Source organism: Corvus moneduloides, chromosome 7 (genome assembly GCF_009650955.1).
Source record: "Corvus moneduloides isolate bCorMon1 chromosome 7, bCorMon1.pri, whole genome shotgun sequence".
NCBI lineage: Eukaryota > Metazoa > Chordata > Aves > Passeriformes > Corvidae > Corvus > Corvus moneduloides.
This window is the reverse complement of record NC_045482.1, coordinates 33,039,999-33,067,749: the sequence shown is the minus strand read 5'-3', so window position 1 is coordinate 33,067,749 and position 27,751 is coordinate 33,039,999. Positions and strand designations below refer to the sequence as shown.

The following is a 27,751-nucleotide window of genomic DNA, read 5'->3' as shown; positions in this document are numbered from 1 at the left end:
TTTCTTTTTTTTTGGGCGAGTTTGACTCTGTAAAGAAGGACAGAGCTTTCTTTGTAGTCCAATGGAGGTTGGGATCATCAGGAACTGCTGATGTTCAACATCCTTCAGGTTCAGTCTGTGACAGCTATGGCCAGAGCTAAAAACAACTTCTGTCTAATACTGTTTGGCCTGGAATGTTCCAAGACTGAACAGAAGAATGGTGACACCACATGTACCAGCAAATGTTCCCATGAGAACAAAGACTGTAAATGCTAATCTGCATTTTTCTGACTGGTACAAAATCCTCTCGGGAGGAGGATGCCTTTGCACTCACTGGATAATAATGAAAACTTGTTTCAATCAATAGTCTATAAAGCAAACCATCTTTCCATTCCTATAGCAGGACTCAAGCTAGATAGGGCATTAACACTTCAACATTTAAAGTATCCAACCTTACTTTTAGGAAGCATTATGTAAGGAATAGAACATTAACCCCTACTGTTGGTAAACACTAGTATTTATTGTGACAGTGACACACCAAGTATTACCCACACAAATACATTATTTCTGCACCTACAACCATATTGTTCAAATTGTTTCTGATGAATAAGTTCCCAGTGGTGTAGGTGGCAGCTAAAATGTAAAGTCCCGACACAGACCTTCTCCATCCTATCACAACATTGACAAAGCAGTGCTGAGCTGAGTGTGGTGTGCTGCATTTTCCAGCAGTAGATAAAGGTGAATGTTGCCTTTTATTGGGCATCAACATTGTTTAAATTCTGTTTTAAGATTCTTTCAAATTCTGTTTGTCTGTTATAACAAAGACAGAAATATAGTGGGTACATCATTTTCTCAGTTCTTTCCTTCCTAAGAATCAAGTCCTAGTAACATGGCATTAATTATAATTCAGAGATTCTTATTACAACTGCAAAAGATGAAATCTCTCCTTTGTTATGAAAGCAGGGATTTCAGAATTGTTTAAAGACAGCCTAAATCCTCAGGCAATACCTGTGCATACTCATTTCCAGTATCCTGGCTTTTGTTTTGGAAATAACAGGAGACTGTCAGATAATTGTCAGTTTTATTTTTCATGTGTACAATTGCCCATGCCAGTAGAAATATCCCAAAGGATTCAGTGTTATTTCCGAAGTTTAGCCTCTTTAGTACTTCATGATTATTCAAATTGTTTTCTGCTAAGACCCAAAAATTCCAGAGCATTTCCAGCCTTGAGTTTATCCTGTAAAAACAAAACATGTATATATGTTTGCGCTTAGCTCATATTTAACTCAAATGCATTTACTCGTGCTTTAAAAGGAACTGCTGCAAAGACTCTAAAGGGTCTCTTCCAGTCTTTGCAGAAATCAGTGTACTACACCGATTTTTCAGTGTTTGACCTCATGTCTCAATCCAGAGACTTAAAAAGGAGGGAAAACCCCCTCAAATATAAAAATCATACCTTCAGTTTATGGTCAAAATCATCCATTGAATCAATTAATTTTCCAGGTTCCAGTTCCCCAAGTGGAAAAGGGTAATCTGTCCCCAAAATAACTTTGTCCTGGCAACAAAAAAAAATTGTACATTTTTAGTAACATTAAACAATAGCATTTAAATAATATTAATACTAACATGGTACAATATTAAGTTAACATGAATATTATATTTTAAACTCGTAAATGTTAATTTTTTCAGATTTTAAATTTTTTGAAAATTAATGTTAAACAATAGAGCACATGCTTTTTGAAATGTATAATGAGCTACAAGAAGTTGTATGTGTGTATTGGACTGATTAATTATGAAAGTGAATACTAAGATCATATTTTCCACTAGGAAAAGAACAAAGCCTGAAAACAAAGACTCAAGAGTTTATTGGATGAATTTATGTTGAGTATCTATTGCTTGGGTGAATAAAGCACAATTAGGATTTTTGTACTGTGATTGATTTTCTGTACTGTGGTCCTGGTTTGAAAGGTAACAGCCCCTGCAAGTGGTCTGCCTAAAATGCAGTGATTGATCTTGGTTAAGTGTTGCCATAATTAAATGGCCAATAAAGGATACACAGAATTCTTCCTTCTGAGTTTTGATTTACTCATTCCATGCTCTGCACTGGTGTGTGGAGTACAAAATTTGTATAAGACTTTTTGGATACATTTCTTTAAGAATCTCAGGAAGTTCTCCACCAAACTCAGAAAAGATGCTTGGATTTGCAGTCCTGAATTTGAAATTTTTGGCTAAATACATGCACACAAATTAAAGTTATCTATGGGTGAGAAGAATGTAATAAGTGTAATAAGAAATAGAAAACAATAAAAATTATCTTCCCTGTGATACTTTCAAAGATGTAATAATGGCAATGGGGGACTACTGAAAACCTGATACAGTGTAGAATTACTACAAACACTGATTTTTTTTCTTTAAGAATTTAATTTAATATAATTTAATTTAATTTAACTGGTATTCAACTTCAGATAACAAAACCCAGATCTTATTTACAAAATTTCGTATATTTCTGAAAGTCTGCAGCTTTTTTTAAATGTCATTGTCTTTGAGTGGGACTGGATATTAACTGCAGGTTTGAAACACGTACCTGAAGATCTGGGTGACGTGATATGCCTTGTTTCTGAATGCAAGCCAGTGAAAAGAAAATTCAATAAAAATCTGTGTGCAGAATCCCTGTTATCAGAGATTAAAAGAAACGGGCAGATCCTCAATAGGACCACATTGTTTATAGGCTCATTTTCTCTCTGGAAGGATATTTCTCCATTTTGTCTGCCTTGGAGAGTGCATACTGCCAACTCTCTCGATTTTATCAAAAGTCTGTTTTCTTTTAGGCGTCATCTCCTGCAGACAGGAGTATTTGAAAACCCACAGTTTTCATTCAAAATGTATGTTTTTAAATGTCTCATGGATTTGAAGTCAAAATGATGAATTTTGGGCACTTGTTATAATGTTTGAGCTCAGTTACCAGAGTTCAATACTGAAACAGGGTGAAGGAAACACCATTCATTTATTTTCTGAAATGGTTTGTTTTTCTTAGTTGTCAAATGCTTTTAAAAATTTTTTTTAATCTCCACTAGATGTCACCCAAAAGTCTCTGAAAGAACCTACACAAACCTTTAGCCAAAATCTAAATAGAAGAGACACATTCTATTGTTCTATCCCATACTGTTGTGTTCTAATTTATTATAGAAGACTTGCCACAAGATTAGCATAGGAGAATTTATACCCTCTGTCTAATAAATCGACTTCTAAGCATAGATTAAACAAAATAGATTTGGATGTGTGCACTTCTGAGCAGCTAAATATTTTCTTTTATTTATAATATTCAATTAAATGCCAAGATGCTTTATTCAGATAAGAAAAACAAATGTCATATATTTTATGATTAAAAAAACCCAACTGAAAAACATACCAGGCTTACATGAGAAAATGGATTTTTAAGTAAAGCAGAAGAAAACACAGAATATGTCCAGCTGTTTACTAGGGAAAGTCAGGAAAATCAGGTAAGAAAGGTTTGTACATCCTTATTTACATCTCTTATATACTAAACCAGAAAGAAATCCCACACCCTCACAGGAAAAATATAGATTCATTTTTCTTTCCCTCTATGTGGAAGTATTTCACAGTTAATCATGGGCTCTATTCATTAGTAGTAAAGTTAAGAGCTGTAAATCAGTAAGAAAAATTTGGGAGCAGCATTCTTGCTGTGCTCCCAGTGATCTTAGGCTGTTCATTTGTACTCTGAGCTTCAGTTTTGCACCCATCTGTAAAATGGGGGTTTCAATACCTGTCTTTAGCAATCAGCTAAAGAGAATCAGCTTCAGAGAAGTGCTATGAAGCCTCTGCAGATGAATAATGCTCCTAGCATAAGGGATATACTGTTATATTATTCCAAAGAATATCAACAAAGTCAATTTTCCCTGGAAGACTTGGAGATCGATTCCTTAATTAGCACATCTCTCCTATTAGAGAGGTACATGGGGCTAATGATTAACCTCAGTGGACCCTGCTACTCAGCACAACTTTTTTCACAGTAATAGGGACCAAAATCTGAAAATGAATCTCAAAAAGCTTTAAGTATGACTTCATCCTCTTACATAAGGAAAAATTGTATTTGCCTTGAATTTCACCTTCTTTCCTACTACCATGATACACCTGAAAAAAAGTCCAGAAGACTATAACCAATTCAGCTCCAACTGCTGGCCAGAGAGTGCTTTGCCTTTGGCTGATGGCTCTGGAGGAATCACCATGGGGAAGTTTTTGCAGAGATGCACTGAATCATTTAATCCCATGTCAACCCAGTTCTTCACTTTTTATAGCCAGCAACGTTGGGGATTTTGTGTTTATTTGTATTCCCCTCATGCTACCTCATCACGGGGAGAGCAAAGGACTGCAGTGATTCTGCACTCTTACAAAATTCTTTCTCAGAAATGTGTATTTCTGCTTCCATCCCCAGTTAACCTGCACCCCAAACTAAGAAGGGATGAGCTTAAGTGGACACGACTCATCGCAGCTGTCAGTGGATTTTAACATTGATCAGCTCAAGGCCAGCACGCCACACGCTGGTGCCAGGCAGTGGCTGCTCCCCAGGGAGCCAAAGCCATGGCCAAGCACATCTTCACACACGCTGATGCCCTTCCTGCACAGCTCTGAGCTGCTCTCTGGAGAGCTGGCCTATTTCAAACCTCCAGCTCACAAAGTTACAGTGTCAGCCTCGAGACTCCATCACATCATTTTTAGCCCAGCATTTATTAATCTTATATGTGTTACTCTGCCAACACATGACTGCACTAAAAGTGCTGAGATATTTGGTGTTTCTTTAAGCATTTGACTCATGGAATGGTGTTACATGAGAATGTAAACTTTCCTTAGAAAAAGAGGGAACTTTTTAATCTTCGTGGCTATAAAGTAAAGTTTGAGATCGTGATGTGAATGTTTTTGTTTTCAAGGATAAGATGCCCTAGGCTATGAAAAAGAGAAAAAGTTCTCATGTGTGCTAAATCATGAGTAAAAGGTAAAGATACCTTTTGGGTGTCTGACTCATGATTTTTCAGCATTGGGATTCCACCCAATGCCGTACTGTTAAGGGCTCAAAATTCTCAGAGGACAATTAAAGAAGATGCCAACATCCTGTGTACTATGCTGGCCAAAGTTATTGTGTTAAGACTCTTAATTTTAAAAGTCTGTTGACAAAATAAACAAGACGCCAGAGAGGCTAATGCTGAGTGACTTTTAGATTATCAAATTACAGTCCATAATCTCTTTCTCCTCTAAGAACTGAATTTCAGTTGCAAAGACTAATCATGATTAAGGACCAGAGTCTATGGGTAGCTTCTTAGGACGAAAGGTAGAGAAAAACAAAGTGTGGTGCAAAGCCAGCAGCTTTCCCACAACAGCAATAGTTTAGAGCAGCCTTGAGGTGCAAAGCTGACTCTAAAGCAGAAGTGCCCTGAGACTTGTGCTCTACACAAGTTCAAACAGAAAAAAAGTTCAATTCTTCAGCAATGGATTCAGCATCCTGTTGTACTTTCTCTCCTGCTTTGCTCTTGACATCTACAGTTCAGCTTAACAGATTCAGATCACAAAATGAATCTGTGGTCTCAGCCAAGCTGAGTCACACAGCTGCTAATTTACCAAGGTCTTTTCAACAATGGCAAAACATGTCTCCCAGCATTTAAAAATGGGTAAAAAGAAACAAGTGAGTGATCTTTTCTCCTTGCACTGGCAATTTAAAATTCAAGAGCTAGACTCATCCTTGTGTACTGGAACTGCATGTGTAACAAAAATATACTTAGAATGAACGTGGTCTGGATTTGGGAGATTTCTCAGAAAAGGAGGTAACAGAGACAAATGTTGGACTGTTATTCCATAAGCCTTTGGGTGTCTTGTAAAATGAATGTGCACATCACACAGAGAAAAATTTTAAAATCTATTGTAAAAAAACACCTTAAAGCCACTTGCTTACTCTAAGCTACAGTTAGATTCAAAAGATAATGCATAGTAAAAACTCCTGAGCTGTGGACCATGATATATTTGCTGTTTAGAGGTTGGTAACAGAAATTAAAAGAAATCAGTATGGGGCTGGAGCCCTAGTCTTTTATTAGCAACCCATTTGGTGCCTAGAACTTCACCCCTGGCACAGAGATGGCCACCTGAGTTAATGTTCTAAGAACTTTCCAATACTAACTGCTTATTAGCAGATCTTTTTAAAGTAAATTGACCTGGGTTTTATCTTACCATTTCTAATGGAATTAGGCTCCATGGCAGTTTCTTTGCACATTTTATGGGGCTCTTCCATAAACCTATTTTTGGTTCAAGGTGGGTTTAAGAAAAAAGATATTCTGTCTCCACTCCTTAGAGCTGCAGTGTTACTGTATTGTACATACATACACACTTCACAAAAGTTTCCATACTATTGTTTCAAGCTGTAGTTTGCTGTCACATGGTTGAATTTTCCATGACTCCTCAAATGCAAAGTTTTCCTAAAAGGCACAAGTCCTGCAGGGGAGCTGCAGGCAGAAGCCCAGCCACAAAGCTACAGACTTCGTGTGCAGCACGAACTGAAAACCCACAGATTTTACAGTGCGATACCTGAGCTCAAAGTACCACAATAAAGAAAGCAATAGTGCTGCACTGTTATTTTTGTCTGGCCTAGGCAAGTCACTTCTGTACCAGTTCTAGTACAGGTTTATTGCAGTAACCTTTTCATAGTATTAGAGATGAAAATGGGAAATCAACAGATTCTTTTCTGTAGAAAAAAGCCAATCAGCTGAGTGGTGTTTGTGAACTTCGGTCACACAAGAGGCCTTGATGACAGCAACAGCTCCATACCATGTGAACCTAGACACTGATGTACAGGAAACAGGACTGCAGCTGTTGAGACAAGAAAATCCCTGTCAGAGCTTGTATTTCTGATTTGACATCTGGAAGGTATCTGCCTCTGGCTGCAGATACTCCATGAGGGGCAGAGATCAAAGCACAACAACAGGTCTCATTGATTTGCAGTGATCCATTGGAAGCTGGCATGGTGCCGTCTTCAACCCTTTCCTGAGCATTTACTAAATGAGGAGAGATTATTTGAATGTTTTAGGATTTTTCTGCCCCATGTTGTACCTCATTTAAATGGTTTGCTAACCTACAAAGATTTCTCTACAAACAACTAAAATACTTTTGCAAACCCATAATGGTTCTCTCTGACATACTCACAGGAGCTTTCCTTATTACTGGTTTTTTTCTGTCTATAGCTTCCCAAGTGGAAATACACTTTGATTTCTTCAAGCATGCACTTGAATTTGAAAATTAAGCCATTTGAAAACCAGGCTCCAAATTGAAGCAGTCTCTGCTTGAAATCCTGTCCCGAACAAGCTTAGAGAAGGAACCAGCCTCATGGAACTAAGGTTGACAATGCATGATTTCCTGGATTAAACCTACCATTTCAATAAAACCACATAGTAAAAACATTATCACCATGGCAGAAGCCCGTCAGTTTATTTCACTGGGTGAAGATGTCTTGTTCCTGCTTTCTTCTTTTCTTCTCCTTTTGCTCTTTCCTAGAAAATTAACTGAAGAAGGACTCACCCACTTCTGGAAGCATTAAAACTCACCTCTCCTACTACATTTGTGAGCAGCCTTAGTGCCCCACGGTCATGGACAAGAGAGTCTGTGTAAAATGAGCCAAGGTATTTTCTTGGATCCACCTTATTATCCATGGCGCACAAATCAGGGCGCACATTGAATCCATGGGAGATTCGCCCCACTGTGTATGGAAAAGCTCCACCTGCAAGAAGGAATTTTTCATAACAGCAGCTGAAAATGTGTAGGAGGGGAAAAAAGCCACATTATGACCACAGATCCATAAGTTTTACCGTCAGCTCTTTAGAAAGAAAGTGCTTTGCACCAGCAGCTTTTTATTCCTTTACCTTCATTAGCTTCTTTCTCTATTTTTCTCACTTCTTCACTACTTTGATGCCCAAATTCCTCCTTCTGCTTCCTTGTCCCTTTCCTTAAACCACCTGCTGCCTCCCCTTCCTCCTTGTTTCCCTTAAAGGCTGTTGTACCAGTTCAAACCCTGCAGGCTAGAGAGTGTTCATAAAAGCAGCTGATCTATGAGATTGTCTTCTTTGGGGTAATAGTGCTCAGCTAGTGGCAAGCTTCACATGGTGACCCCATTAGTTGGGATACCAGAAAATACAACTGTGCCATGCTCAGCTGAAGAACAGGAGTTTCACATGGTACATTACTCACCTCCATGTGCAAAGCAAACTTTCAGCCTAGGGAATTTTTCAAAAATTCCTCCCATAATCATGGAGCAAATGGCCATGGTTGTTTCTGTTGGCATGCCTAAGAAGAAAAACAGCTTAATTATATAAAGCTTTACTTTTTAAACTTCCTATTTGATTTTTAAATGTTATTTTAATTTTCTTCCATTAGCCTTGAGCCTACTGAAAAAGTAATAGTTTCAGGGCAGCTGCCAAAGGTTATGCATTATTTCTGCTGGAGGGACACTGAGTTGAACTGTAATTAACTGAAATGAAGACACAGGCCTGGAAGTGAAGATCTTCTGAATTCTAAGTCCAGTTTTTGCTCTATACCATTAGGACAGATGACAGGCAGGTTGGGTATGTCCTGAAATACCCAGTACAGGCCTGATTCCTGTTATCCTTGCTCAAAGACGAGTCTGGAATATGCCAGCTTGCCTTCTCACCTGTGCTTGTGGGTTTCTTTTGCGTGTAAACTGGGGCAGATATGTTGATGGATATTCCAACATGGATTTGGGGTTCAGTTATGATGTGATGCCAGATCCTACACTTTATAAATAACCTGTCTCTCTCTTTGCTACTGGCTGAGTTGGATGCCCAGAGTTAGGAACAGAACAGGAATTTAGGTTCCTATAGCAGGCCTCAGCTTCTGATCACACCCAACATATTTAGAATATCATGCCATTTTAAACACCCAACTTCAGACATCCGGCTTGAAATTAGGAACTGAGTTCCCCTCATCTATGGGGGAAACAACACCTATCCACCTCTAAAGGTAATTTTTATTGATGTTTTACCATATGCTCAGATGCAAAGCCTTATTAGGCTTAGTGGGAAAGTATTCAATTTACACTTTGTTAAGTAAATGCAATAATTTTATTTTCTTCTTAAATCTGTGTTGTTGAGCCTGCTCTGATTAAGACTAACTGATATTGTTGTCAGATAATGCACTGGTGATTGCGACAGCAAGATTTTCCAAGCAGAACGTGCATTATATGTATATTGTGTATGTGTTTCAGAACTGGTGGCAGTGTGAAACCCTGCAAAACAAACCAATACAGAACAAAATACATGAGGGTAGAATTATATCTAAGCATTTCTGGGTGGCAGAGTTCTTCTGCTGTTATTCAGTGTTATGATTTGCCAATCAGATGGGGAAAAACCAGAAGCTAGACAATGTCCTACATCTATTGAGAGCTTTTAAAGTACACGTTGTTTCAGCTACAGTTGTGTAGTGGTTTGGTCCAAAATACTCATTACTGTTTATCTGCTGTGAGATAAGAATTAGGAGAAATGCAAAACAGGCACCAAACTTGAAAGAATATAAAGAAGTTTATTAACAGACCTAAAAGAAGAAAAAAAAAAAAAAAAAATACCACCTTCAGAACTCTCCTCCTCCCCCCACCTTCCTCCCTTCTCCCACTGACAATGTGAAAAGACAACCCTTAAGATGTTCAGTCTGTTTACCACTTCCATAATAACCTGGTTCAGTCCATTTAGAAAGAGAAGTTTCTTCTTGCTCATGCTATGAAAACATTATCACAACGAGACAGCCGCCCACTTCCAAATATCGTTCAGTCCATTTAGGAAGAGGAGTCTCTCTGCCTGCGTGTGAGTCCTTTCCCCCAACTTGCAGCTTTTCCCGCAACTGCTTTCGAGGGTCCACTCTTGAAGTTTTTTGGGGTACAGTTTTAAGGTTGAGCCGTTCAGAAACAAAAACAGAGGCCCTTCTCCTTCCCTGGGAGCAAAGGGTCTTCATCATCTTCATCTTTAGGACTATCTCTGGGAGCATCTCTAGGAACTGAGGTTTTCTCCTTTCCCGTTTGGAGCAAAAGTCCTCATCGCTTCCATCTCTCCCTGTCCAAACTTCTCATGAAATTACAGCTGCGTCAGCATCTGCCTATCTCAGCACAGGTGCTTCTGCTCACGAGTTGAACACTCCACCCCCCATATCTTCATGAAATTACAACAGGATACTCTGATATATCATAGCTTCACAACAGACTTTCAGCTTTAAGCATCTCCTCTCTCTCTTCCCTCAGGTTTTCAGCTCTTCACAGCAATAAAAGGGTTACTCTCACCTCGGCCTTGCAGCTTTACAGCTGGAATGTTGAATGTTTCTTATCGCAGTGGAGAGGGGGGAGAGCCGAGCCGCTCCGGCTGCCCACGGCAAGGCAGTGGGGGGGGGGGGGTTCCACGGCTGGAACAGGTCCATGGCTTCAGGATGGCCGTGGCCCGGCCCGGCCTGGCCCAAGCAGGGCCTGGCCGGGCCCGCTGGCCCCCACACGGGGCCCGCAGCCACCTGTCCCAGCGCCGGAAACGAGAGAGAGCTTGGAGGGGGAGTTTGCCTATTCTTAAATGTGGATAACAGAGGTGATCACAACTTTAAGTGGCTTAGAGAATTGTCCATATTCAAACTGGCCAGCTGATAGGTTCTATCAGTTCCCAGAGGAAACTGTAAGCACCCCTTAGCAAGGACGTCCCTTCCGGGACTATGCTTGCTAACCTATGACATAATAAAGATTTATTTCCTCTCTGATCAACCTGTTTCTAAGAGATAACCCAAGAGATTCTAGGGAGTAATGTTTGGTTTTGCTTACTCCTTCATTTACTCCTGTTTTTTTTGAGGAGCTAATTTCTGAGATGATTCACTTCTCCCTAGTTATCTGTTCTTTGTATTTGGGACAAAAGAGAATACTATATTCTGTTGCTAGTGTGAATAATTTTAATTCTAAGTATTTAAAAGAGAAATTAAACAAGTTTAGAAACAAATGGCTGCTGAATTTACACAACAGACTTAATCATAATACTAGATGTAAAAAAAAAGTTTGACAAAAAAAGATGTAATTTTTCTCTCTACTTGTGTTTTACTTGGCAACAATCTCCTGGGCATAATCCAATTCATAAATGTAGGTTAGGAAAAGTAAATATACACTTACCTATTAGCCAGGGAAACCAATATTTGGACATCCTCCCATCTATCTGCATGTCCCAGGGATGCACAAAGAGACAGCAATTTAATGTCTCAGCAGCCTGCAGCAAAAAGAAAAAGTCTAAATCTTGACTAATCTTACCAAAATGCATCTTAGATCTTAGTCATGCTTTTAAATGACCTGGAAATCTGTACTGAGCAGTAGCACTAGTAATGAAAATAGGCTCACAAGCAAGAACTATAAACAATAGTTGGCTATATTTACTCCTTTGGGCCATATTCTGAACTCCTCACCCAGTTTCACAGCTCTTCCTGTGACTACAGGACTGGAAGCATAGATGATATCATCTGTTTATTAAGCCAAGTGTTTCTCAGAATAATGCAGTACAAAAATGCTTTTCCAGTTATGTTTTTCAGCCATCCTGTAGTATAGAACTCAGTTTAAGCAAACATTCTTTTGGTTACATTACACATATGAGATGAATACTTGTAATGTCTTATAGAATCATTTTAGGCTGGTTTTGCAGAATTGTTCCAGCTGCATTCAGAAATCTTCATTGAGTTGCCCTACATTTGTCTCCTTTGGTCCTCTGCCTGACTTTAAAAAAGTAAAAAATATTCCTAATCCTTCCTAAGAGTTCAAAATCTGGCTGTATTCTGAACAATAATCCATCTCTACGCAAGTATGGTAATTTTTACAAAACTACTGACATCTTTGGAAAGGAAAACAGAAGAACAGTGTTGGGTGCTGACTGACTGTGTAATTTAACTGTGTGCTTAAATTTAAATACACAGTCATCAGAGTCATTCATATGCTTAACCAGGATTTAACAGCTTCATTTTGTCAGATGTATTTCTGGACATGCTCTTGTTGCTAAGGAGATTATCACACATTTGAAAAATTTGAGTTTATTTACCCATACATGCATAAATAAAAGCTGCAACTTTCGGATCGTGGAGAATAATTTCCATCTACATTTGTAAAGTAAAAATAGCAATTCAATAACTGGCCTGGTAGTTTAGTGAAGTTCGTTATCCAATATGGCTTAATTTCATAATCTGTATTATCCACAGATATTTCTAAAAATGATAGTGGTTACTTCCTACATGTGTGAATCATAAGCTGAAAGATGTACAGTATAAGAGAGAGATCCCAGAACAAGAGGGGGATCTCAGCAGCAGAGAGACATGGAGTTACTGGAGAGAGTCCAAAGATGATGAAGGGACTGAGCATCTCTCCTGTGAGGAAGGGCGGAGAGAACTGGGACTGTTTGGCCCCGAGAAGAGAAGGTTCGGTGGAGATCAGGAAACATCAGGTTGCCCAGAGGGATTGTGGAGTTTCCATCCTTGGAGGTATTTAAAAGCCACCTGGGCATGGTCCTGGGATCTGGCTGTTGGTGGCCCTGCTTGAGCAAAGGGTTGGTCCAGGTGGCCACCAGAGACCTTTCCCAACCTCAGCCATGCTGTGATTCCATGGATGTGGGCATCTCCAAGAGCAGATGCTGATACCTGACTGTATGTGGCCATAACAACAAATAATCCAGGTGCTGCACCAACAGAGCTTTTGAATAAATTGAGCATCCTGCAAAATAAGCTCTGTGAATCAATTCCAAGATGACAGCGCTAATAACTTGAGAAACAGATTCAGAATGTGCATTGATTAAGCCCCTAATTTAGACAAATGACCACCCTCATCTGGACCTCAGGCTATTTAAGAAATGTAATCTATTAATTCACTTGATAATCAATACATTCAGTTTGGAACTTTTGGTCCTGTTTACATAGTTCTGTGTGGTACTTTGGTGTTATAAGTATCTCTGATAATCTCAAGGAGTTTTATCAATTATTTCAATAGGATTGGATACAGTAACTTGAACAAATGCAAACAGTGCAGAAATGCTTTATTTGTTACTGCACTTATCCTCACAAATCAAGAAGGCAGATCTACAGTGAGAACTCATACAATAAACCAAAATTTGTTATTCATTATTATAAAATATATTCCAGAATGTTTATGTTACATTATTGTCATAATGTTCTATAATGAACTATTATTTACAATTAAAGCTGAGTGTCTCTGATCACTAAGCAGATTGGAAGGCTCAAATTATGACTAAATGTGCTCCAAGGTATTTTTAGACAGAATTCCATATCACAGTATTCCCCCAAAGAAGGAAAGCAACAGCTACTCACAGCATAAATATCGTACAGCTCTGGGGCATTCAGGTCCCACTCATTGACATGAGATCCTATCTGCACTCCTGGAAATCCAAGTTCATTCACACAGCGATGCATTTCCTTCACAGCCAGGTCTGGAGCTTGCAGAGGTAACGTGCCCAGCCCAATAAACCTCTTGGGGTACTTTTTTACCGTAGCTGCTAAGTCATTATTTAATATCTGGGCGAGATCTAAAGTATCCTGAGGTTTGGCCTGGTAAGATATGAAGCAGAACAGTACATTTAAATATAGTTCTCAAATGTTATCACCTTTGGAAGACATTGGATAAATGTCACTGCAAACAACTGATAGGGTTTGAACCCAAATTTACTTTACAGTTCTGAATAGCTAAAAACCAGTAGGGCTAAATTCTGCCTCACTTAAAAACCTCTGGGTGCAGTTCTGCTTTTTCTCTTGAATATTTTATCAACTGCTGTTGCCTTTACTGCTCAGGATGAATGTAATAAAGCCCAGGGTGCTGATGCACATAAGTACCTGGTCTTCTGTGTAAAGCAGTCCCCTGGTTTTGTTTATCCAAGTGCAAAAGCCTCAGTATATAATTTTTTTACATAGCAATGAATATTTACTCTCCTATTACTGGAGCTGAGGAAAAATAAGAAATGTGAGATGCTGGAGCATGCAAATGCTACAGAGAAAGCTTGAGCAAACTTCTCTTGCATTTAGAAGGAGATAACAGCCATAATTCTAATAAGAAACTGCAATATCCACACAATCAATCTCTGGTCTTCCCCCCCCCCGAATACATATTTAATGGAAAATATTTCCTTAGATACTAGAATAAAATTTTGAAGAGATGTCACTAACAAGAAATTCTGAATATCAATGGTACTTCTTTTATGTGGGCTTAACACAATGGTTCTTAATGCACACATCCATATAAACATCTTGACCTGTACACATTGCTAAATAGTCACATTGAGAATGTATTTAGAGCTGCATTTTGCTGTGATTTATCTCCTCAGCCTGTTTTTATTTCTTTGAAGCATTCAAAATCACCATGTGGGGATCATGGGAACTTAAATTTGCTCCTGAATTTTAAGATTCAAAGCATTCTAGGTTAATGAGTCCTACGCCACATTTAAAATAAAGTGGGACAAAGCCAGAAATACATCTTTTATGTCTTTTTTTTTAATGAGAAAATACTGATTGATGTCTAGCTTTCATGGAATCTGTACATATATGTTTGCCTGCTAACCATGGATTCATGCTGTATAAATTTTTTCCCTCCATTTCCAGCTGCCCCCATAAGGCCCCCAAAAGAAATTCAGCTGTTGTCGTGTCCTTTCTCACTGTGTGTGCTCCGGTGTGGAGCTTTGCCAGGACGTCCTGCATATGTCTTCTCATACCTGCACTCCTTTCTTGCCTTTTCTTTTTCACAGCAGAACAATTCTAGGGACTCCTTCAAACACCTAATTTGTAGGAGGATGCATTTGTGTTTTTAAAATGTTGCCACACATGAATTATGAAATATGTTAGTAGGAACCTACCCAGTAGCTGAACATCACAGGGACTGTGGACAGGACTTGGACTGTGACTCCTGAGTAAGAAAAAGCAAATATTAATGTTTCCTTTTTTGTTGTCTGTTTTTGGTAAAATGTTACAATTTAAAAAGTACTTTGGTTTGAGAGGCAGAATGTAAAGCTTTACTAATGAGAAAGACTGATTTAACAGTGACATGGATCGATTCTTTATCTTTTTAATTAAGGATCATAGCAGTGAATCTCATAGTGCATCACTTTATTAGGAGTTGAATATTTTTGCTAAGCAGACAGAAAAAAGCACTTCCATACTCCTGCTAGATTATTTTTGAAATAAAGTTTTTTGATTTTAGAAGTATTTAGTATGCACATGCACAAACAAAATAGCTATTTAACATTATTCTCAAAGTGACATTAAACCAACAGAATTCACTAACTTGAGTTTACTTTGGGGTCACATTTGTCATAAATATTAAATAAAGAAATGAATTAGCTCAAAGATAAATAACATTATGTTAACAGTGGTTATTAAATAATGCTTTTCTAAGTATTCCCAAAGCTGTATTGTGTTAGGTTTCATTAGTCTTGTGTCTGGACTACTGAGGTTGTAAACATAAGAAAATCTGCCTGTTTTCAGAAATAACTTTGATGTTAGAAATAAAAATAATTAAGTCCATGTTGTTTTGTTTCTGTTCAAACACAAATCTGTATCATAACTTTGTGTGTGACAGGTTACAGGAGTGAAAACAACAAACCTGGCAGACAAACAAAATAAACAATAAACAATAATTAGGGCTTCACAAAATAGTTACATGCAAAAATGTATTTCTGTTTTTAATTTTAGGTCTGTTTGTAGTATTTTTGCACATATCTTGTCATGCTTTAAAAAATTTAACTTGGTTGTTAGTAGTGAAACTACTAGAAAAAAGATGGCAGAAAAAACTCTAGGAGAATGAACTCTAGGAGAACTCTAAGACAATGACTTGCCAAAGCACTTGAATGATTAACAAAATGTTTTATCCTCCTTCTCAGGAGTTTAAGTAGGAAACAAGAGGAGAGGCTGACTCAGATTGCTACAAGATCTGATTAATTATATTGTGTACAGCAGCAACAGTTTTAGGGGTAAGGATTAGGCCTGCAAAATTACATAAATACTGAAGTACAGCCCAAGCTGGATTATCCACCAATATGGACACTTGATTAGTCTGTTGAGAACATTCTCCATGTTTTCCACAACAAGCCTTGTATCTGCTTTCAATCCATTTTTACACTTCTGAGCAAACTTAATATAAACCTTAAAGGTACATTTCCAAGCTGACTGTTCCTAGACATTAGCTTTAGGAAGAAGAATCAGCACAGAAAAGCCTGTACTTTTTTACCCTCTTCAGAGGGTTTTACAAAGGAGAAAATAACAAGGAAAGACAGTTAGGGTGAACTGATACATTTTGTCAAACAAAATTGTGATGACTTGTGTCACAGAACTGTGATGTTAATTACTTTTACAGCTTGTTTTATTGAGTTACATGGATAGCTTGTTTTATTGAGTGGATGAAGACAGAAGTATGTACATCAATTAGACCGAGGACATATGATTAGGAGAACTAATTGAGTCTCTTTGGTCCATTGGAGACCATTTCTTATTACTGGCAAGATTTCTTGGGCATTGCACAAACAAAGCCTTTAGCAACCAAGCTCTAAGTTATCTCTGAGTTAACAATACCTTTCAATGACTGATTCAAATTTTGTTCAGCTGGGAGACTCCTTGCATCTTTGTCCCAAAATTACACTGTGTTTGGAGGTTAAATTTTTGGGTATAATCTATCTCAGCCTGTGTTACAGAAAGCAGTCTTTGGACTAAGTAGCTACAGCTTTCTAAACCAAAAAGGAAAAAATATGGTCCATAGTCTTTATCATTAGCTGAGCAGTAAGAATAAAAGAATGAAAAACATCAAGGCTTTTTTTTTCCCCCCCACATAATTAATTGGCTGATGCCTGTATGTCTGGAGTGCTGTAATAAAAAGGGACATTTTTAGGGCACAAGTCACCAGATGGTGCTGTAACATACAGGTTTAGATTTTTTTTTTACCCAAGCGAGCACTGTTTAGTTCATGGAGAAATGTTGCAGTGTTGTTTTTATGATACATTTTCTTTTCTGGAGAGCTGCTGCAAAAATTTGAAAAAAAAAATCCTCCTGTGTTTTCCCTTTGTCTACAACAAATATATGAAGCACAACTGTTTTGTAGAAACTTGCCATTAGTGCTGAGGGAAATATCTGAAAGAGAAAGATGCCCAAAGGCTATTTATGATCCACTCTGTAGTTGAGTGATTCAGTAATCCCCAAAATCCCTGAGCTAACTCAGAGAAACATTGCAGTCTAGTCAAAGCATGATTCTATGATTCTGTGACAAGGCAGTGTATTTCAGAGTTTGCAAAGACTTTCTGGCATTCCCATTAAATGTCTAATGGTTGGAGTTTGAAATACTGCTTTTCCAGGGTGAAAATGAAGTAGGTGAAAATGAAGTAGATGAAAATTATCTAAGTTGTGTTTACATAAATTGCCCACTATCTGGTGAGTTCCCAAGCTGGCCTATGTGTTGCACTAAACCTCCCTAAGAAGAATGACCCAGAGTATCTCCTTACAGAGAATACAGAGTAATTTAGGTTGGAAAAGACCTCTAAGATCATTAAGTCCAACCATTAATCCAGCACTGCCAAGCCCACCACTGAACCATGTCCCCAAGTGCCACATCTACACGTCTTCTAAATCCCTCCGGGGATGGGGACTCCACCAGGGCTGTTCCAGGGCTTGACAACACTTTTAGTGAAGACATTTTTCCTAATATCCAAACTAAACCTTCCTTGGTACAATTTCAGGCCATTTCTTCTTGTTTATCACTTGTTATCTTGGAGAAGAGACCAACTCCCAGCTGGCTACAACCTCTTTCATGTACTTGTAGAGGGTGATAAGGCCTGAGAGGAGGAAACAATAATCATAAAGATGCTACTTATACAATATCTCCTCTTCTAAGCAATTCAGGTGTTTGTTCCTTATGAAAAGTTGGAGAAGATATTCAAGTTATGTCTACTGATGTAGGAACTATTCAGGCCTCAATCTAAGAAAAAATAATCTTTAATAACTTAATATTTCTCTTACAAGAGTGATGTGGAGCTACAGTGTTAATAAGAACTAGCAAAAATAATTGAACAGACTAGTAGTTCCTTCCCTCATCTTCAGTCTCCCATCTTACCAGCCTTATTTAGTAATTGCATGTATGTAATTTTAGTAATTGCTTGCATGTAACACGATGGAAAATAAATTTGCAAATTTGGCATCTGGTTAACTTTCTAAATGAGGAAAGCTCCCTTTTCTGACAAGTAATTGTACCAGTTCTCTAGGCTCAGAGTCCTCCAGCAAAAACACAGAATGAAGCTGCAACATGGCTAAACAGAAAAAATGTATTAGAAAAGGAAACAAGAAATACAAGAAATCCTATGTGTAAGAAGAGTATTTTTAACATATGGAACAAAAATGAAAGGGTTCCCTCCTCCTTTATGTGAATCACTTTTTAACTATAGGGTATGGTACCTTTTCAAGTCCATGGTCAGTCATCCTTACTTATGCCAGTAAGTTCCTTATGGCCTTAAATCCCACCAAAATTAATAAAGTCATGTGGGGAATAAATTTCTCCTGAAAATGAGGAAAGTTATGGGAACAGGTCCCATCTGAGCATAAAACGTATCAGTTTCCAATGACTTTCAAGAGATTTAAGCTAATGAATCAGTATGCTAACCCTTTTTTTGATATTGTTGTTGAGCACTTTCAGATGCACTGACAGAGAAGTTGTTACTCTAAATGATGCACAATGATTTGAATTCCTTCGTGGAGGTACCTGACTGGTCCATCTCTTTAATCCGTACTTCTGGGTCCCAGCAGTTCTCTTGAATAACTCTAAAAACCTTTCCATCCTTCATCATCTTTGCCTGTCCCTGTGAAATGACATTTTCATACATTATAAGTGTGACAAAGTAGTACCTGCTAATTTACAGTCTCTTGAGTATATTGTGCTCCTTACAGGAATTCAGTGGCAAATTTTTTTTTTTTAGTAGGTATTTTTAAACAAAAACTATTTTAAAAATAGACATGAATAAGACAGTCATTTATAGTTCAGATTTAATTCTTCAGAATAATTTTAAAAATCCCCTTTCTTCTGCAATGTACATCACTCTATTTGGAAAAGATATCAGGTACCTTAATCCAAGTTTATCCTCAAACCAAATTGTGACCTCAAAACAATGCTCTAATTAAATCTGTGCTAAATTTTCCCTTTGGGTATGTATGTGTTCTTTTAAAGTCAATAGCACCACAATGATTCCAGTAACTACAGAAATAATTGTGCAACTCAGTTAATTTCAGTCCAGTTATTTCTTATCATCAGTGATACTGAGACAAAAGGGGACCTATTGTGTTGTCTTCAGATTACATTTTCTCCTTCGGAAGAAGAAAAATATTGAAGAATTTGGGGAAAAAATCTCAAACAAAACTTAAACACAGTATAAGCCCATGACCTGAATTAGTGTGAAACCTTTCTCATACGCCACCAATTTCCAGACTTAGGAAGTTCAAAATGTTATCACAGTCATGAAATTTAATACTGTTCCTTTATCAGCACAGACAATTTTAAAACTTCATATTTGCTTGATGTGTGAATTGTTCAAAGAGACTGAGTAGGCACAGTGTCACCACATAAGCAAATTGTCTGTTACAATGAGGGGTACCCACAAGCTGCTACAGACTTGTAGAGACACAACAGGACTTCTGTTGGCACAAATGGGTGAGATACAATTCACCAACACCTGCCAGCCCTGCGTATTTCTTGTTGTTTTCATCTACTGCAGGGGTAAATGGAAAGTCAGGTGATGCCCTGATGCTGTGCACGTGGAGTGGGTGAGGGCAGTCATGCAGCAGATGCACTGGGCAGAGAGCAAACTCCATCTGCAGTTAAAAACTGGAAACCACACGAGAAAACACAGTAGCTCTTCCTTCACCTTCCCAGTAAATAGGAGCTAAGTGAAAGTTTTTGGGCCCTTTGAGAGAGAGAATTTGCTCTCTCTCCAAAGGCCACTTTATTTTTCCTCACGAAATTGGTCTTACTTAGGATTCTGTCAATTTTTCTAAAGAAAAGAATCTGTTAAATCAGAATATTTACTACTGGTATGCTCAACCAGAGGGGTTTCTGTACCCTTCTTCTGAGAACTCAAACTGTTCTTAACCTTGAATTTGTTATTAACTTCATACATCATTCACAAATATACTGCCCTAATGAATATTTTAAAGCCCTCCTCAACAAATCTATGTGTGCTGCCTTGGCAAACTGTCAAGTTACTTGTTAGCTGTATCACAGGTTGTGAAAAATTACTTGAAATATTACAACTACAGGGTCCTGATCCCCATGTGAAATACCAGGTTCTTGTAAAATTTGTTTTCCAACCTGAAAGGTTTACTGTAGCCATACACTCAAATACATTAAGAAAAGTTTAGCGCATTGATGCAGGTTGTCCAATAAACAAAAAATTATTTGGGGTGTGAGAAAAAGGCAGAGTAGAACCAAGCACTACATCACATATGAATAGATGACATGGACTTTACTGTTCCATTCTGTTCTACATTTCTCTATCCTGTTCTAAAAATTATCCGATATTTAATGTTTTATTTAATTTATGTGGAAATTAAGGTTCAGCAAACCACATTTAAAATTCTCCCATCACTAAACTACTCAGTCACATCCCAAATTGCACTTTTCAAACATGCACAAAATTATTTTCTTCCAGTTTGACCCTGCTGCTTTTTAACAGAATGATATGAGAAGCCTTTGGGTTTTATTTAATCTTGAGAGTTAACATCCCCAGCTCCACATGTCTGAACAGGATTTTATTTTGCCATGCACTTTTTGCCATGCAAAATTTCCAGATGGAAGTAGGCCAGACAGAATTCTCTGCAGAGCATGTAAGGCCATTATTGACCTGCCACAAACTTCCTCTGCAAACTATTTTTAGCACAGAATTTTAGCATCAGACCTGTAACACAATCGCCAGAAATGTGTCCAATCATCGTCTCCTTCCTGCAGCTGCCATGTATCCCAAAAAGCTGTGCCATCCACGCTTTGGTTCCACAGATGGCTTGTTCTTGTTTATTAAAATACCAGCTCCTTTTGGGTTTGCCTCTCATACAGATGACTGCATTTAACTAAAAACAAATCTACATGTAATCTGCTTTAGCCTGACCTATCTTATTGAAAAGAAATTCTCAGAGCTATCCATTCCAAGTGTTAAAATGAGATGATGAAGAAGAATGGATGCTGGTTCATACAAGAGAGTGTGAGTTTCATCTTTCAGGCAAAAGGTTCTGCTGAGGTATGGTAGGACTGGACTGATACTACTTCATAGAAAATAGACCTCTAGGGAAATCTGTATCAGAGACTGAGCCAATCTTATTGCCACTTGAATTGCTTCTTAACAGATCTACTGTGAGTTTGTGTTCCTGATGACAAGACAAGATCAGCTCTGAGCACCAAACAGCCCAAACCTTGCAGTGATGATCCAGCTGCACCCATCCGCCGTACCCATATCTCTGTGGAGGAAAGAAGAGAAAGCCAGTGCTAGTTAGCTCTCTGCAGTAGTAATAGTAATAATAGTAATAATTGCAATAGTAATAATAATAATAATAATAATAAAATTGTAGCTCTTACAAAAATACCTAATTCAGGAGAAACACTTATACATGCTCAGCTTTGAGCCATAGTAGCCTCACTGACTTCAGAAGTGCTGAAGTGTAGCTGGACTGGACTAATAGTGTTTGTAGATCTGGAATTTTAGCTCCCAGTTCAACATCATTTTAAAACAACTGCTTTAAAAATGCTTAAAGTTGCTTACTACATTGAGGTTCCAACTGAAATAATTTTGACATAGAAAATATTAAATTAAGCATCTGGCAGTGTGGAAATTGAGCTGACAACTTTCCAATCTGTGATCAGTTAATCATTAGCACAAAGATGCATTGATTCCACTCTTCAGCTTCCATGATTCAGCAGCAGGAGTGAAGGTCAGCCTCTTATCTATTAATATTTAAACAGCAAGAGAAGCTAAAAAGGAAGCTTAGATGCTCATTGATTCTTCTAGAGAGATTCAGAATTGTTCATGCAAAAAACGCAAAACCTACATAAGAAGCTGATTTCCTTTTACTTTCATAAATTATCCATTAAGAAGGAACTCTTGAAATCTCTGAGTAAAAACAATGCTCAGAATTCCCATTCCTCCAAAAAAGAAACATTTAGAAGGAAACTAAGTAAGAGCAGGCATTTCTTTCACTGAAGTGTAAACAATTTGGATACAGTCCTGAATTTCCTGTGATACCAAATCATCACTTAATGCCACTGTGAGCTTTCCTAATGTGGCTGTGCAGAGCCAAACCTCCTGACGTCAGCCAGAGATGCAGCCACTGGGGCTGTGTTCTCTGCTTAGCTATGTAGATTTTATTTAAATGTGTACATTTATAGGTTTATACATATATATAAATAGTGAAATTTAGGGAAAATTTAATGAGTGACAATTAAAGAGGACTTTAAACTAGAACCATGCTAACTGCAATTGTAAGCTGAGGAGAAAACGAGTACCTTAAATGGGTAATGAAGGAGCACATAGGCAACAGAGAAACTCAATGGTCTGGTTTTGAACTTATTTTATTCTTTCTTCCCCTCAGGTATTAGTTGTAGGTATTGACAGTCCTTATCTGTTCTTTTCTATGATTTTTTTATACTTGTGATAGTTTCCTAGGCTGTTAAACCGGTATCTTGACAATAGAATTTTCTAGGTTGAAGGTCCAGTACTTACAAAGCTGGAAACAAGACAGAGAAGTTTAGCGCTAACTAAAAGTGTGCATGTTAAGATGCCTCATTGGTTTTCCTTGCATGAAATGGAGAGATCTGTGTTAATGACTTGAATCTCCAGAGGACTCCAGGGAATTCTGAGAGTTGTTTTCTACTCTGAGCCCATTAATAAACCATTGAATCACTCAGAACAGAGGGAAAAAAACCTAGCAGGTGGAAATTAAATTTTAAAAATTTGGTATTTGCCTCTTTATCTGTGTTTAAAGAAATGCAGTGCTGGCCCACAGCGTCTAGCATTGGTGAATTTAGAACATCAAGGAATTCTTGGAGTTATTTTATCTCAGTGAATGTATTGCCCTTTTAAAGTACATACAGACAAAGATATTTAAAAACATTTAAAAAACCGTATAAAATCAGAATGAAGGAACTTATGGGTATTTTTATGAAGCTATTGCACAAACAAATACAACAAAATCTGCAACAAGCAAAAGTAACCTGTCTTTGTAGTCTGGATATTTAAACTCCTATCCATTTTAGACAGACATAATTATTCTAAAAGTATCTGTAGCCTATATACATATCCAGTGTATATGTGTTTTTCATCAGGAGCTCTTATTATTACAAATAGAGGGTTCAAATAGATTTTAATAAACACCTTCATAGATAAACAAGGAAACAAACATTCCTTTCCAGGAGGGTTTATGCATAATGATGTTTTTCATGACTAATGAAGAAATAATCCTATGTATGTTTTTAATGCCAGGCTTTCTCATGACTTTTTTTCTAATATGCTGTTTATGTTTCCCAGCTGCTCTCTCTATAATATTGACTGAAACGGGACTGCTTAAATCACAGAAGTATAGAGATAATAGATATGAAACCCTTTCAGATTTATTACATTAAAACTTAAATGACATTTTTCATTCTCAAATACATTTCACAGGATCATGAGAAATATTGAGGACAAGAATAAATTTACATCACTGAATACTACTACTACTAAAATAATAATAAGTTAACACTTATAGCTTCAGTATTCTGACAACTGAGGTTTTCTATTTTAAATACAATAGGCTACTTCTTTCTAGTAACTGAAGAAATAACAGATATTAGTAAAATTATCATCATCAATTAGCTGTACTTAGAGTGACCCCACTCCAACTGAAGTTAATGACTCTCATGCCTCTGGGTGTAAGATGGGAATGAATTTGTCTTAGTTAACATTAATCTTGTCTAATATTTGACTATTTATTTTATTTAAAACGAAAGTGAATACCATTTAGAAACAGAACAGCTCTATTTTTATCAAGAAAGTGGAATTTATACCTTATCATTTGCAAATTTTGGGTCTCAAAAAACCCAAGGAAAATGGTAAGAATTGCTTCAGAATAAATAAAAAGTCCAGTTTTACATCCCTTTCTGACTGGGACTCTTGCTTTGCAAAACAGTGCAATACAAATATTTTACAGCTGGAAAAAAAAAAAAAAAACCAGACTAAAACCTAGAGATATTTACCACAGAAACCTTCATTCATTTTTCTTTCAAAAATCACATTGGTAGAAATGGTTGCTGATAACATAAGGCACTGAATATCTAAACTCTTATTACCTTTTTTAGGTCAGGCCATTCCTTAGGTAGAATGTGGCTATGAATATCAATTTTCATTTTTGAAGTGTCAGAGGAGAAATACTCCCTCAATGCTAATGTTTTCTGTGTCAGTGCTGCTATCATTCCTGTCCCTGGGTCACAGGTTATTAGCTTTGGCTGCTGTCCAGATCCACCTGCTGTCCTATCAGGAGAACGAGGTACAGTGGCCAACCAAGAAGCCTAATTCCAGAGGGGTGGTTCCCCAAAAGAACAAAGATTTCGAGCAGAAAAGTCCCTGTTAATGCATAAACTGCAGCTGACCGAGGGCAAAGGGAAAATACTTGTTTATATTGGCACCATGAAGGGATTTATTTCACACTGACTCTAAAATGTCGAAAATAATTCAATAAAATTGAGTTAGAATAAATACATTAAAAGTTCTGACTTGAATTTCCTTCTTTCTCCATCTTAGGTTGTGAAATAATTTGTAGAGGGCATATAATGTGCCCTTGGCAGAGTCACACATCCTCATCTATTCTCTTTTTTTCTCTTGCATTTTCTTTAAAGTTGTATTAAGCCCCCTCCAAAATACTGAATTGTAGCCAAATCTATGCTCTGCATTTTATATTCCCCCTCCTCATCATTGGTTCACTCAAGATATTTACACAAGCTACTGCATAATGGTGCTTACAGCCTCTCAAGATGCCTCAATTATAGATACGTAGATGCATTTCAAATATAACAGCTTCTGCATCCTAAGTTAAGCTTAACTGGAGCTATTTCAGATTTCCTGTGAAACTACATCTCATCTTTTGCCCTTTACTCAATTTAGAATTACACTTCTTTGCTCAAGATACCCTTGCTCTTTATTTGTGCTGTATTTTTGTCTGTAATTTATTCCCCCTGTAGTTTTATTTCAGTGTATGTTACTCACACAACGTCCTCTTGTGAGTGTTTGTTAACCATTCCCTGATTTTATTTTTTGTGAAAAATGCTGATTTTTTTTTTCCAAAATGAAATGCTGCTGCAAATCTTTCAACTTGAAATCAAGTATCTTGAAAAATAAGTGGCCTTTTTTGTGTTATCCTTTTCCTGACTTCCCTATTTTATTTGGGCTTGACAGAAACCCCCAGACTTTTGTATTTCTGCACTTGTTCACTCATTAAGCAAGTCTGCTTTGGATTTGGTCAGATAACTTTCTTAAGAGTTATTTTTCATGCCAGCTTCTTGTGCCAGGGTTGTTTGGTTGATCTTGTACTTCTCTGCAGCAAGAGGTCACTGAAGACTGAATGTTCGAAAGAAATAGGAAGCAGCAGTTTTGGGGAAGTATTCCCCAAATAAAGCAAGACAGCCAACAATTTACTTTAACAGATCAAAACTCTGGGATTGAAAACAGCTATTATTTCTGTGTCAAAACCAAAATCAATCTGTTTGTGACCAGGCTGCCAGGTTAAGCAGCAAATTTGCTCTCCTGCTCCCAAATGTGACAGCCATGCTGTGTGATGTGGCACTGCAATGTCAGCCTGTTGACAGCAGTGTTCCTGCATGGACTAGAGCTGACAGAAGAAAGAAATATTGATTCAGCTCTGGGAACTCCGCATCATGAATCCATGGATGGGAGGCAAACACCTAAAGTGAGTCCTCCAATAAAGGGATGTCTGGAAGACAATTCCCTGCTTTAGCATAGAAAGCAGAGTGAAGTGAAGGAGAGGGGTAGGGAGAGATTTGTGCACCTGACTAGTCTAAGACACCAACATTCTTCAGTCACCAAAGCTGCAGGATTCCATGCAGAGCTCAGCTGCATTTCTTCAACACTGAGCTTAATTTTCCTCAGCTCTAAAAAAAGCCTTAGTTGTTAGTTAGTGCTCCCAAGACACAGCTTAGCTTGCAAACACTGTAGTACTCCCACACTGCATTTCATTTAACAAAACACATCGTTTGGAAACCATACCAGTTGAAGCCAAAATGTGGATCCATGTCACTTGATCGAAGGGCACTGAGATAGCTGTCTATATCCAACATGATCCATTGGGTCAGCAGCAGAAAGACCTTCACTGACTAGGAACAAAAAGCTCTTCAGCTACGCAGGCATCCAACCTACTCTAAACTGAAAACATGACTAACAACTCTTTCAAGGACAATCCAGCTATAGACTGTTCAGCCAAGGCTGATTTCAGATACACACACACAAGCCTAGCGGATCTGTAGGGTTCTATTTCACTGAAGGGACAAGCACTAAAGTGAAAATTGTGTTAATTTTAGGGCATTAAGTGCTTTTTTCTGAAGCTATTTAGCTGCTTTTCTGAAACAAGTGCAAAATCTGAGATTTGGAGTCTTCAGGATGGAAATTTGTTGTCCAGTTCTGGCCTTTGTTTATCGGGGTGAAAAGTATTTTCTCATATCAGTGAGAAAACCCTGACGTCTTCAAAAGAGGCTGCATCAACAAACACTGGTAAGCTCTGCAGAGAGCTCTGCCACATCCATGCTCTGAGGCAGCCCATTTTCAAGTAGGATGAACAAAGACACAAAGAGGCAAATTCAGGATGCTGATCTCAGAAACGGCTAAAGTACTCGTGCCAGGTTTTTATACCTTCCATTTTTCATGTTCCTGTCTGGCCCCTGTTCTTGGAATTGCACGCTTGATTGTGCAAATTGGCTGTTTTACACATGTGCACAGCTACAGAAAAACAAGTGGAAAACTCTTTGTGCTTAGTAGCTAAGATGAAGTACTTAAAGAATACGTTCCTTTCCAAATGAAATAAATGTTGAGCAGCACACTTATATTGGTTGCTTAGCAACAGGTTATCCTTTGGCTGTGCTGGGGACTGCACAGGTCCTTTGAGACTGCCATTACAGACCTGCTTGGAAATGTCAGATTTGGAAAGGATGCAAAAGTCAGTAATTCTATTTTTTTTTCCTCTAGTATCAAATAATTAAACCTCTCCTATTAAATTAGCCTGATCACAGAACTTAGACCTCTTCTGGGACTCCAAAGAACACAGACTTCAGTGGGAGTGGTGTGGTCTGAGTTCTGTGGGGAATAACAACAATGGTATGGTTTCTCTCCTAATGAGGAATAAAATCATGCAGTTCTCATGCAGCAGTCTCCATGCGTAGCTCTCAAGTGCCATCTTTGACAGGAAGACATCATTTCACCAGTAGAGCTACACCAGGAGGACATGTCCAGCTGCAGCTACACCAGTAAAGTCTTTAACCAAGATGTATTCCAGAGAGTGGGTGGTGTTATGATTCTCCAATGCCATGAACCAAAAACTCCAGCTTTTTCTGCCTAAGGTCCTGGTGATTTGCACAGCCAGCTAGACTGCACTGCCAGGGTTTCCTTTATACACATTTATGCAACAGAAAAGGCACCCTCACCTCCAATCTAGAGCCAGCTAA

At 37.9% G+C, this 27,751-nt stretch overlaps 1 protein-coding gene across 2 annotated transcripts in view; it reads right to left on the bottom strand.

Annotated features, from left to right (window-relative positions):
• Positions 1-1,041: 1,041 nt before the first annotated feature.
• ACMSD (aminocarboxymuconate semialdehyde decarboxylase) overlaps positions 1,042-27,751 on the bottom strand; it is a 40,071-nt gene continuing 13,361 nt past the window's right edge. The window contains exons 1-10 of one of the 2 annotated variants that reach the window (XM_032114987.1): positions 24,374-24,498; positions 21,466-21,510; positions 18,773-18,869; positions 14,892-14,941; positions 13,360-13,596; positions 11,174-11,267; positions 8,221-8,316; positions 7,581-7,753; positions 1,436-1,534; positions 1,042-1,216 (exon numbers count right to left, since the gene is read on the bottom strand). In XM_032114987.1, the coding sequence (XP_031970878.1) occupies positions 1,154-1,216; positions 1,436-1,534; positions 7,581-7,753; positions 8,221-8,316; positions 11,174-11,267; positions 13,360-13,596; positions 14,892-14,941; positions 18,773-18,869; positions 21,466-21,510; positions 24,374-24,496 (1,077 nt within the window). In that variant the 5' untranslated portion in view covers positions 24,497-24,498 and the 3' untranslated portion in view covers positions 1,042-1,153. Of the gene's footprint in view, positions 1,217-1,435; positions 1,535-7,580; positions 7,754-8,220; positions 8,317-11,173; positions 11,268-13,359; positions 13,597-14,891; positions 14,942-18,772; positions 18,870-21,465; positions 21,511-24,373; positions 24,499-27,751 lie in introns of those variants that run through there. The other variant, XM_032114986.1, reaches the window with a different exon arrangement.